At 34.7% G+C, this 13,701-nt stretch overlaps 1 protein-coding gene across 1 annotated transcript in view; it reads left to right on the top strand.

The window, feature by feature from the left end:
- Positions 1 to 2,896, top strand: part of MRPL42 (mitochondrial ribosomal protein L42) — a 37,988-nt gene extending 35,092 nt beyond the window's left edge. The window contains exon 7 of the mRNA XM_066254786.1: positions 2,724 to 2,896. Coding sequence (XP_066110883.1) covers positions 2,724 to 2,769 — 46 coding nt within the window. The 3' untranslated portion in view covers positions 2,770 to 2,896. The remainder of the gene's footprint in view (positions 1 to 2,723) is intronic.
- The last annotated feature ends 10,805 nt before the right edge of the window (positions 2,897 to 13,701 follow it).

The raw sequence follows: 13,701 nt of genomic DNA, 5'->3' as shown, positions 1-13,701 counted from the left end.
GCTCCAGTAAATGTAAAATTACATTGAAAGAAAGGATTGAAAGAAGGCTAGATGGAAGATAAGAAGGATCTGGAAAGTAATTCTAAATTTCTGAAATGTAGAACAATTCTATAAATGTACAAATAGCAGTACCACTTTATTTAAAGAACTACTTTAATATTTTCCCATGGAGGTAACAAAAATTAGCAACTATCATCAGTAGGAAACAGATTTGAAGACTTTGCTGCAGTGTGAACCAGGAGGTAAAGTTCTACTCTGGATTAAAAACTGTGGACATACATTCCAGGTGTCGCTGAGTCAGTGTAAAATTTAAGAAGTGTAATGATACACATATTGGTTTGCCAGGAGCAGTCTCAGTTTAACTCTTGTTAGTTATTAATAGAGAGGTTTTTATTCTTTAAAGGGTCCTACTTTGGATGATAAGTTATAAAGGAACTCCAAAATTAATGTGCTTATTCTGGTTAGTGATGGTAGCACATATTGAAAATCCATGCATGATAAGACATTTATTTATAAATGCTGTCTGACTAGTTGACATTTATTGAGCATGTTTTAGAATTTGACTTTGTTAAATATAGGGCTGTTAGAGTCTCAAGCATTTTTAACTTACTCTTGAGTAGTGAAAATAGTTGAGCAATGTTAAAGCTGAATCACATTTTTATAGGATAGTTCTAGCATTTTTAGAGTCAAAGACCTCATTGAGAATTCAGTGAAACGTGAATCCATTTCCCAGAAAAAGATATAATCAGAATTTTATATGTAATTTCAGAAAGTTTATGACTTCTCAAACCCCTGCTGCATTGAGATAATACCTTTCAGGGATACTGCTGTACTAGTAAAACCTTGATTATCTGACACGTAATTGGAATGCATAAGAACACTAATTTTTCTATGTTAATATAAATACATGTAGAAATGTTTACATAAATGGTTTGCTATGGTTTAAAAACATTTTTTTTTCCATTACAGTTGACTGTCAATATTATATTAGTTTCAGGTGTACAGCATAGTGGTTAGACATTTATATAACTTATGAAGTGATTCCCCCCTAACAAGTGTGGAACCTGCCTGGAACCATGCACAGTTATCACAATGTTATTGACTATATTCTCTATATTGTACTTTACATCCCTAGACTGTTTTGTAACTGCCAATCTGTACTTCTTAATCCCTTCAATATTTTCCCCAGCCTACCACACCCTTCTCATCTGGCAGCCCTCAGTCTGTTCTCTGTTTCTATGAGTCTGTTTCTGTTTTGTTTGTTCATTTATTTTATTTTTTTTAGATTCCACATAAAAGTGAAATCATATGATATTTGTCTTTTTCTGACTGACTTATTTTACTTAGCATGATGCCCTCCAGGTTCATTCATCTTGTCACAGAATTACTTTATGTATTAGCCTACAACTTAGTGTTCCATGTTAGTATATATAAATGTCTTCTCTTCTCTCTCTCTTCTCTCTTCTCTTCTCTCATGAGAGGAAGGGAGATAGACATACTTCCACAGTCCCCCTGACTGGGATTCACTCAGTAACACCTGTCTGGGGCCGATATTTGAATCAGCTGAGCTCTTTTTAGCACCTGAGGCTGTTGGGCTTGGACCAGCCAAGCTGTCTTCAGGGCCTGGGGCCAACACTCAAACCAATCAAGCCACTGGCTGCAGGAGGGGAAGAGAGAGAGAAGAGGGAGAGGGAAGAGAGAAGCAGATGGTCACTTATCATGTGTGCCCTGACTGGGATCAAACCCAGGATGTCCATACGCCAGGCTGATGCTCTCTATCCAACTGAGCCAACCAGCCAGGACCATATTCACTTATTTTCAACTTAATGTCTATATTTTGCAATTTTTAAAAAAATTAGCTGAGAAAATAATGCATAAGAAGGTTGCTTGTATGAAGCCTTAAGATAATAACAAAATGCTTTTGATACGTTAATCTTAACAACTAAAGAGCGTAAGATGCATGTATTATTTATGATATAGAATCCTTACATTGCATTTCCACATTAGCAAAAAATAAATAAAAAATTCAGATAAACGTCCTAAAATCTGACCATAGCAGAATTTTTTGAAGACAACTCATCACCAAAAAAAAAAACTACACTTATTCTGTGCAGAAATTTTCTTAAATCAATAAAGACAATAGGGTAAGACAGAGAAGCAAAAAGAAAAATTCTTCACGATAAAATCACTCAGATTTGATTACTGCTAACAATTCATTTCATTTCTCTTTTGATCTATACATAGGTTGTCTTAGTTTGGTTATTTTTATATGGTTTTGATTCTACTATGTATTCAAGTTTGTATCCTGTACCTCCACTTCCCTCAATTAAAATTTTAACCATTTTTCTATATTGCTTTAGGACAAATTTCTAGAAGAGAAATAAAATATAATAAAATAAATTCAATAGAGCATGTTCACAATATGCAGCTTCTTAATTATAAAGCTATAGTGTTTAACAGTCATCCAGGTTACCATATTGAAATTATTCTTAAGATCTGAATGAAGATTTTCTAAAAGTTTAATTAATAGAAAACAATTTTCACTCTGGGGAAATGTGGCTTATTAAGAACTATCTGAGATATATCTAACAACATATGTATATAGTTTGATTGATTTTATTGAATACTAATAAACAGCAAAATAAACAGAAATTTGATATTTCTATCAGAAAGTTAACTTTTATTAAAATAATTAATCTTTTAAATATTTTCCTCTTTTTAAGGTATCATAGACGTCGTAAGAAACTGAATCCGCCAAAAGACAGATAATATTGAGGTTTACAGTAATCAAAGAAAGATGTTATCCTGTGTTTCATTTGCCATTTGAGAAAATGCTATCAGATATATTCACTACTATGTTATATTGCAAAATAATAATAAAATGTCTTTTCATCTATTAGAATGTGTATTTCTTTATATAGATTAAGTAATTCTGGATTTGACATTCTTATTTAGAGAGACCTATTTTATTTTCCCTTTGAGATATTAACCTACCATTTATTTTTATGTGATTAGTATAATTATGTATTTTATATTATCAGCCAAATATTGTTAGTAATTTAAATATGATTAATAAAAATGTGCATGGCTGTCCTTCTGGAGATTAAATTGCCTTTGTAAAGAAACTCAGGAGGACTATTTAGAAAATAGATGTTATAATGTTTTGGGGGGGAGTTTGGTGGCATCTAGGAAATAATTAAATTAGTTACATGTTAATCAGTTACAACTATCTGCTAGGTTCTTTACATACATTATTATTAAATTCTCACAATAATCCGTTGAAGAAGTATCATCCTCATTTTATAGATAACCCTAAGTGAACTACCTACCCAGTGAGCGGGAGAGCCAGGATCCAAATTGTCAGGCTCCCAAGCTTTTCTATAGGACACCATAATGACAAAGGGGTGTTTTCCTTCACCCAGGAATATAAAGAATATATTATATAGGTTGTTTGAGGTTTTTTTAAACTCTTAAAATTATGCTAGCTTTGGAACACATACAGCTCTGTATTTAAAAATTAATATTACTAAACTAGTGATTATAACAATGCTAATACTAGTATATACTATTGGTTGTCACTACCAGATTATATGTGGTGGGCAAAAGGAGGTTTACAGTTTTTCATATGGAAAATAAAAATAATACAGGAATAAACTCTTGTACTCACAACTGTAAATCTACTTTTGCCCAACCCTGTATATGATCCTTAATAGCATTGCTGCCCCAGTGATTTCTATTTAGGAGGTTAGGATCTTTTAAAAGGGTGCAAGTTACTTTATTCAAACTTCTGTCCTGCCCGGATAGCTCAGCTGGTGGGAATGTCGCCCAGAAGTGCACAGGTTGCTGGTTCAATCCCCGGTCTCACTCTTCAAAATAAAAACTTAAAGAAACTGACCTGTGGTGGCGCAGTGGGATAAAGCGTCAACCTGGAACACTGAGGTTGCCGGTTCAAAACCCTGGGCTTACCTGGTCAAGGCACATATGGGAGTTGATGCTTCCTGCTCCTCCCCCTTCTCTCTTTCTCTCTATCCCCTCTCTCTAAAAAAAATCAATAAATAAAATATTTAAAAAAAAAAACAAAAACAAAACAAAAAACTTAAAGAAAAACAAACTTCTAAAATATTTGTGATGTTTTAAAAATTGATGTGAAAAATGATTTTACATTCAAAGTTTATTTAATCTAGTTCTTTTATAAAACTCTAGCTGAGGTTCAAAAAAATACAAAGAATAGTGAATAGGAAAGGAAATAAAGGCCACTGAAGTGGTTTACTTTTTAAATTAATACATCACTAATTTTGGAGGGAAAGGAAAAAAAATTGATAAAACTATAATCAGAAATATTTTTTTGTTTGTTTGTTTTTTGTTTTTCTTCTCCGAAGCTGGAAACGGGGAGAGACAGCCAGACCGACCGGGACTCACCCGGCACGCCCACCAGGTGCACGCTCTGCGCACCAGGGGGCGATGCTCTGCCCCCCCCCCCCCCCCCCCCCCCCCCCCGCGTCATTCCGCCGTGACCAGAGCCACCCCAGCGCCTGGGGGCAGAGGCCAAGAAGCCATCCCCAGCGCCCGGGCCATCTTTGCTCCAATGGAGCCTTGGATGCGGGAGGGGAAGAGAGAGACAGAGAGGAAGGAGGGGAGGGGTGGAGAAGCAAATGGGCGCCTCTCCTATGTGCCCTGGCCGGGAATCAAACCCGGGTCCCCCGCATGCCAGGCCGATGCTCCACCGCTGAGCCAACCAGCCAGGACCTAATCAGAAATATTTATCAGCCATGTTTGATGACAAAAATAGATACTTCTAGGTTGATTTTATAGCCATTGTTTTACACAGATTGAGCTATGTTATGTTTTAGAAGTAGAATAAAAATTAAATTACAGATTCTTTTTCTTCAACTACAAAAAGCTACTAAAGAAAGATTGTTCAACTGTAAGTTGCCCAAAACATACATTCATATGTCAATGCTTTGGAGAATTAACTTTGATTTTATTGTACTGGAAATACAGATAAACACTGTAGTTTCTAGAATTTTGATTTTCATGGCTCATTGATTTTTAATTTTGCTAAATAAGTACATACTCCATAACCACTATCACCACCCCTCTGCTCCTCCCATTTCCCACCATTACTAACATTATTTGGTCATTATTAAAAGGTCCACGTTTGTCTATTTTTTTTCCAGAAAGTTAAAAATTACATAAGGTGGGATGGTCATTTAAAACTAGAATGGATTTTGTTTCATGAAAAACTCATTACCCAGTTCTTGTTCTCATATTTCCATTGGGGACATTGATTAACGCACCTGAAATTGATAAAGAGCACTGTCGGTGAAACCACCAGAGGGCACTCTCACATAAATTCAATTGGAACATCCCATACCCAAAGGTAGTCATTTTTAATGTGCTTAATCAGCAAAGAATATTTGGATGTTCTTTAGGTAAGAATGACCAGTGAAGTAAATGGGAGTAGTAAAATTAAATATTGAAATATTTTGAGGCCATTATTATTTATTCTTTTGATCAGGCATTTATTAAACCCCTACAATATGTGAGGAGGCATTATACTTTTGCTAGGCCAATAGCAAAATATAGTCCCTTCCTAGGAACTATAGTATCTACTGAGATACTTAATTTTTTTAATGACAGTGGGTTTTTTTCTAATCATGAGCGTAATATGCATCATTATTTTTAAAAGTTGGACACTAAATAAATAGTAAAAATTACCCATAATTATTCCATACAGAGATAACACTAACATTCTTGTTCACTTTATGTTCACTTCATCTCTGTCTCACTTCATAAATATACTTGCAAAAGTAAAAATACAAAGCTTAGCAACAAACAATTAAAAAATGGGGAGAAAACCTGAGTAGACACTTCTCCCAAGAGGACATACAAATGGCCAACAGATATATGAAAAGATGCTCATCTTTACTAGCTATTCGAGAAGTGCTAATCAAAACTACAATGAGATAGCCTGTTAGATTGGTTTTATCAACAAGACAGGTAGAAGTGTTGGAGAGGCTGTAGAGAAAAAGGAGCCCTCATTCACTGCTGGTAGGAATACAAATTAGTACAACCATTATGGAAGAAAGTATGGTGGTTCCTCAAAAAATTAAGAGTAGAACCACCATATGACCCAGCAATCCCTTTACTGTGTTTCTACCCCAAAACCTTGAAAACATTGGTATGTAAAGATCTACGCACCCCATGTTTATCGCAGCATTATTCACAGTGGCCAAAACATGGAACAACCCAAGTCTCCCTCAATAAGAGGATTGGATAAAGAAGATGTGGTATGTATATACAATGGAATACATCTCAGCCATAAGAAATGATGACATTGCCATTTACAACAACATGGATGGACCTTGAGAACATTATACTAAATGAAATAAGTAAATCAGAAAAAGTTAAGAATTGTATGACTTCATACATAGGTGGGATATAAAACTAAGACTCATGGACATAGAAAAAGTGAATGGTTACCAGGAGGAGGGAGTAAAGAGGGACATATATAGGGATGGAAAATGATTTTGACTGGGTGATGGTTATACAATATAATCAACAGTTCAAATACTATAGAAACGTTTACCTGAAACTTAGGTACTCTTATTGATCAATGTCACCATGTTAAATTTAATTTTCTAAATAGAATTAAAAAAAATAAAAATAGTATTTATTATGCAAGGTGTTTTGTAACTTCCTTTTTTATATTGAATATCATGAATCTTTTTCCATATCTTTAAATACTTTGATTAAATGGGATGCATATTTTGTCATCTAGCTTGTCATAATTTAATTAAATTCCTACTGTTAGACATAATCATTGTTTCTGTTTGTTTCCTATTATATGTAGTGCTGTTATTAACAACCTGGTGCATACACTTTCTTTTTAAAATAGACTTGGCCCTGTCTGGGTAGTTCAATTGGTTAGAGCGTCATCTCGATAAACCAAGGCTGTGGATTTGATCCTCAGGGCACATATAGTAATCAACCAACCCCCCCGCCCCCCCACCCTTGTGCCATTTCCCCCTTTTCCTTCTTTCTCTAAATTTTAAAAAGGACTTTATTTTTAGAGTAGTTTTAGATTCATAGCAAAATTGAGTGGAAGAGATTTCTCATGTCCCTACAGATGCATAGCCTCTCCTATTATCAACATTTTCCATTGCAGTGGTACATGTATCAGCAATTGATGTACCTGTATTAACACATCATAACCCAGAGTTCATAGTTTAAATTAGGGTTCACTCTTGATGTTGTACATTCTGTGGGTTTTAACAAATATAGAATGGCATGGATCTACCATTATAGAATACTGAGTAGTTTCACTGCCCTAAAAATCCTGTCTGCTCCACCTATTCATCCCCCTTTTCCTCCACCCTTGATAAACACTGATTTTTCTGTTGTTTCCATAGTCTTGCCTTTTTTGTGTTACATGTTGAAATCAGAACATATGTATGTAGCCTTTCAAATTGGCTTCTTTCACTTAGTAATATGCTTTTATGGTTCCTCAATGTCATTTTGTGGCTTGATATCTCATTTCTTTTTAGTGCTGAATAGTATTCAATTGTATGGATGTACCATAGTTTGTTTATCCATTCATCTATTGAGGACATCTTGGTTCAAATTTGGCAATTATGAATAAAGTTGTTTATAATCCATGTTCAGTTTTTTGTGTGGACATAAGTTTTCAGTTCCCTTGAATAAATACTAAGGAGTATGATTGCTGGATTATATGGTAAGAGTATATTTAGTTTTGTAAGGAACTGTCAGACTGTCTTCCAAAGTTGCTGGACCATTTTGCATTCCTACCAGCAATGAATGAGAGTTCCCGTTGCTGCTGCATATCCTCGTCAGTCAGCATTTGGTGTTATCAGTGTTTTGGATTTTGGCCATTCTAATACATATGATATGGTATCTTGTTTTAATTTGCATTTCTCTGATGACTTATGATGTGGAACATCTTTTTATATGCTCACTTGCTATCTCTATATCTTTGGTGAGGATTCTGTTAAGGACTTTGACCCATTTTTTAATCTGGTTTGTTATCATTGTTGAGTTTTAATAGTTCTTTGTATATGTTGGTTAATAGTTCTTTATTAGATGTCTTTTGCAAATATTTTCTCTCAGTGGGTGGCTTGTCTTTTAATTCTCTTGATAGTGTCTTTTCACAGGGCAGAAATTTTTAATTTTAATGAAGTCTGGTTTACTAATTCTTTCTTTCATGGATCATGCCTTTGGTGTTATAGCTAAAAAGTTAGCACCAAACTCAAGATCATCTATATTTTCTCCTGTGTTATCTGTAAAAATTTTATAGTTTTGTATTTTACATTTAGGTCTACGGTCTATTTTGAGTTAATTTTTGTGAAAAGTTTAAGAGCTGTATCTAGATTAATTTTTTTTTAATGTGGATGTCCTGTTGTTCTAGCACCATTTGATGAAATTGTATTGATTTTACTTCCCTGGCAAAGATGGGTTGACTATATTTATGTAGGTCTATTTCTGGGTCTCTATTCTGTTCCATTGATCTATTTGTCAGTTCATTCACCAATACCACACTGTCTTGATGAATGTAGTTTTATAGTAAGTCTTGAAGCTGGGTAGTGTCTGCCCTTTGACTTTGTTTTTTACTTCAGTATTTATTGATTACATTAACTGATTTGCAAATATTGAGCCAGCCTTACATACCAGAAATAAATCCCATTTGGTCATGGTATATAATTGTCTTTATATTCTTTTGGATTTGACTTGCTAATATTTTGTTGAGAATTTGAACATCTCTGTTCATTTTAGATACTGGCCTGTAGTTTTCTTTTCTTGGAATGATTTTGGCTGGTTTTGGTATTAGGGATGTTAACCTCATAAAATAATTCAGAAGATACTCTCTCTACTTCTGTCCTCTGAAAGAGATTGTAGAAAATTGGTATTATTTCCTCCTTAAATGTCTGGTAGAAATCACCAGTGTACCTCTCTGGGCTTGGTGCTTTATATTTTGGGAGGTTATTATTGATGCAATTTCTTCAATAGTTATAGGCCTATTCGGTAGTTTATTTCTCCTTGTGTGAGTTTTGCCAGATGGTGTCTTTTAAAGAATTAATTCATTTCATCTAAATGATCAAATTTATGGGTATATAGTTGTTCATATATTCTTTTATCTTTTTATTGTCAATGGGATCTGTAGTGATGTTTTCTCTTTCATTTTGGATATTAGCAATGTGCATCTTCTCTCTTTTTTTTCTTAGCCTGGCTAGTGGTTTATTGGTTTTTATTGATCTTTACAATGAACCAGCTTTCGGTTTGATTTTTTTCTATTCACTTTCTGTTTTCATTGATTTCTGCTCTAAGTCATTTCTTTTCTTCTGCTTACTTGAGATTTAATTTGCTCTTTTTCTAGTTTCCTAAGGTGGAAACTTAAGATGATTGATTTTAGATCTTTCTTTTTTTCTAATGTAAGCATTCAGCGCTAAAATTTCCTTTAAGCCTACTTTAACTACATCCCAAAAATTTTGATAAATTGTTATTTTTATTTAATTCAAAATACTGTTTAGCCTGACCAGATGGTGGCGCAGTGGATAGTGTCGGAATGGGATGCAGAGGACCCAGGTTTGAGACCCCGAGGTCGCCGGCTTGAGTGCGGGCTCATCTGGTTTGAGCAAAAGCCCATCAGCTTGAACCCAAGATCGCTGACTCCAGCAAGGGGTTACTCGGTCTGCTGAAGGCCTGTGGTCAAGGCACATATAAGAAAGCAATCAATGAACAACTAAGGTGTCACAGCGCACAATGAAAAATTAATGATTGATGCTTCTCATCTCTCTCCGTTCCTGTCTGTCTGTCTCTGTCTATCCCTCTCTGACTCACTCTCTGTCTCTGTAAAAAAAAAAAAAGAAGAAGAAGAAAAAATACTGTTTAATTTCTCTTGATATTTCTTCTTTGATCTGTGTTACTTAGCTAGCAGTGTGTTAATGTCCCAGAATTTTGGAATTTTTCCAGCTGTCTTTCTTTTATTGATTTCTAGTTTAATTCTACTGAGGTCTGGGAGCAGGTACCATATAATTTTCATTCTTTTAAATTTGTTAAGGAATCTTTTTATGGCCCAGAATGTGGTATATCTTGGTAAATGTTCCACATGAGCTTGGAATATGTATTCTGCTGTTGTTGGATAAAGTAATCTATATATGTTCATTATATCTAGTTGATTGAGGTTATTAAGTTGAGCTAATTGCTTGTTGATTTCCTGGCTGCTGGATCTCTCCATTTCTGATAGAGCTATGTTAAAGTCTCCACTTATAATAGCGAATTCATCTATTTCTCTTTACAGTTCTGTCAGTTTTTGCCTCATGTATTTTGACATTCTTTTGTTAGATGCATACATGTTAAGGATTGTTATGTCTTCTTGGAGAATTAACCCTTTAATCATTATGTAATGCTCCTCTTTTTCCTGATAACTTTATTGTTCTGAAGTCCACTCTGTCTGAAATTAACATATCTACTCTTGCTTTCTTTTGAATAGTTTTAATATGGTATATCTTTCACTATCCTTTTATTTTTTATTTGTATGTGCCTTTATATTTAAAGTGGGTTTCTTGCAGACAACATACGAGTCTTGCTTTTTGATCCAATCTGGCAATCACTTTCTTTTAATTGGTGCATTTAGACCATTGATGTTCAAAGTGATTATTGATAAAGTTTGATTTACTATCTACTATATTTGTTATTGTTTTCTGTTTTATGCCCTAGTCTTTGTTACTTTTATTTTGTTTTCTACTCTTTTTCTACCTTTTGTGGTTTTCATTAATCATTTTATATTATTATGTTTTCTCTCCTTTCTTACCATATCCATTATACTTTAAGAAAATTTTTTTTTAGTGATTGCCCTGGAGTTTCAATATACATGTGCAACCAAGCCAAGTCCACTTTCAGATAACACTATCCTGTGTGGTGGGTAGTGCAAGTACCTAGCAATAACAGATTAATCCTAATTCCTCCCACCCATTCCTTGTATCATTGCTGTCATTCATTTCTCTTAAACATAAGCATATGCATGTGTATATATATATATGTATATATACAAATACACATACATATATATACAAATATATTCAAATATATTGTTGCTGTTATTTTTGAACAATATGTTAAATTAATGAATAAGGAAAATAAAACTTTTTATTCACTCAGTCCTTTTTTTTTAATGTAGATATGTTTTTCTGACCTATAACATTTTCCTTTTCTCTTAAAGAACTTTTTTTATTTGTTACTTTTATTCTCTCATTTTCCCATCTATAATAGAAAATTCTCTTATAATTAATTTTATACAATTTTATATGATTATCTTACAATCAACTCATCTTATTTAAAACTCTTAGACAATATAACTATTTGGTATTACAACCATTTTGCTTTTTTGTAGCATAGAATTGGTCAAGGGAAATGTATTTTCAACAATTATCTATATATTTTATATCCTCAACTGTTTCATTAGAGAGGAAAAATACATCCAATAATTTTTTTGAATACTACTAAGGCACTTAACACATAGATATCCAACTAATTGTCATTGATACATTACTTTAGGCCTACTAAACACTAATCAAATGTCTTTTATCAGCCTATGATAATTTTTTGTCTCTGGGATGAAAGGTTGGTTTGGCTTATAAAGCTTAATTGACATGGATTAAAGAACTTTTAAAAACATTTTTACGGCCCTGGCCTGTTGGCTTAGTGGTAGAGTGTCGGCCCGGCATGTGGAAGTCCCTGGTTCAATTCCGGGTCAGAGCACACAGGAAAAAGCACCCATCTGCTTCTCTACCCTTCCCTCTCTCCTTCCCATCTCTCTCTTCCCCTCCTGCAGCCAAGCTCCATTGGAGCAAAGTTGGCCCAGGCACTGAGGACAGCTCAATGGCCTCCACCTCAGGCACTAGAATGGCTCCAGCCACAACGAAGCAATGCCCCAGATGGGCAGAACATCGCCCCCTGGTGGGCATGCCTGGTGGATCCCAGTTGGGCACATGCAGGAGTCTAACTGCCTCCCGGCTTCTAACTTTGTAAAAATACTAAAAGAAAAACAAACAAACAAAATTTTTACAAGGTAAATTCCCTCAATTTTTGCTTAAGAGAGTTTTTGTTTTTGTTTTTGTTTTTACTTTTGAAGGATAATTTTGCAGGGTACAGAATTCTAAGTTGGTGGGGTTTTTTGCTCTCAACTTGAACTATTTCACTTCATTTTCTTCTTGCTTGCTTGAAGAGAGGTGGGATGTCTTATCTCCATAGCACTTGATCAAAGTTTATAATTAGGAGTTATTTATGTGTGTGATTATTTGATAAATGTCCATCTTCCCTACTAGCCTGTAAGCTCTATGACTTTGTAAGAATCCTGACTGGTTATAGTACCACAGTGTCCCTAGAGTCTCATAGGGCCTTGTACATCCATTGTATCACAAGCATCTAAATGTGATTTTGTAGGAAGAAATTGCTCTAGTCAAATGATTCTAACCTAAGGATTCCATAAATGGGATTTGAGGTTGGGGTATCTATGAAACTCCTGAAATTGTGTCAAATTTTGAGAATACATGTCTGTGTTTTCCTAGGGACAGGCCTGTAGTATTTCAGTGGTTCATAAAAGGTTGCGTCACACTGTGCCCTAGTTTTTATTTGCCTGAAGCTAAGCACATAATGACATTAGTAAGGGAATGATATTGATATGCAAGATAGAAAGTGTGGTTTCCACATATTTTAAGAAGCAGCTCTAATTAGATTCCAAGCATTATTTTTAAGAAAAGAAGAAAACATATTCTTTCGTTTTGGATAGCTCTAGCATTTTAGGAAAACATTTTTCCAGTTTCAGGTGTATATACTTTTGATTTCCAGAAATGAGTCAACTTGAATATCAGTGCACAAACATTGAAGGCATACATAAATGTCTCCATTGTTTATGGGCAAAGGGAATTTCTTAGATTTTATTTTTCTAAGAAGTTCAAAGTGACTTGCTAATATTCTCACCAAAATGATTTTCAAATATTCTCATGCCAGCCTGACCAGGCGGTGACCCAGTGGATAGAGCATCAGACTGGGATGCGGAGGACCCAGGTTCGAGACCCCGAGGTAGCCAGCTTGAGCAAAGGCTCATCTGGTTTGAGCAAAAGTTTACCAGCTTGGACCCAAGGTCGCTGGCTCGAGCAAGGGGTTACTCGGTCTGCTGAAGGCCTGCAGTCTCATATGTGAAGGCACATATGAGAAAGCAATCAATGAGCAACTAAGGTGTCGCAATGCGCAATGAAAAACTGATGATTGATGCTTCTCATCTCTTCGTTCCTGTTTGTCTGTCTGTCCCTGTCTATCCCTCTCTCTGACTCTCTCTCTCTGTCTCTGTAAAAAAAAAAAAAAAAAAATTCTCATGCCAAAGATTATTTTGCCAATTACAACTCAGCCAATTTCCTCATACCTACTATTTTCTAATGTACTGTTTAACCTTCTGAAAGTAATATTTTTAATGCACTGGGAAGAAATGCTCAGAAAGAACATGTAATGTTATTTCTAGTTTTGTACCAAGGCATCCACTTTGATTTGGTAACATCACTTCATTTATATAGTATCTTCCTGCAGGAAACCTAAAATGCTTCACAACTGTGGTTGCCTGCTTGTAAATTAGTGTCTATTTTTAGATGGCAAAACTGAGACTGAGTCTTTCACAATTTCATTTGGAAA

This window comes from Saccopteryx bilineata, chromosome 2, assembly GCF_036850765.1.
Source record: "Saccopteryx bilineata isolate mSacBil1 chromosome 2, mSacBil1_pri_phased_curated, whole genome shotgun sequence".
Lineage (NCBI taxonomy): Eukaryota > Metazoa > Chordata > Mammalia > Chiroptera > Emballonuridae > Saccopteryx > Saccopteryx bilineata.
The sequence above is the reverse complement of the archived record's forward strand: the minus strand, read 5'-3'. Positions and strand labels throughout refer to the sequence as shown.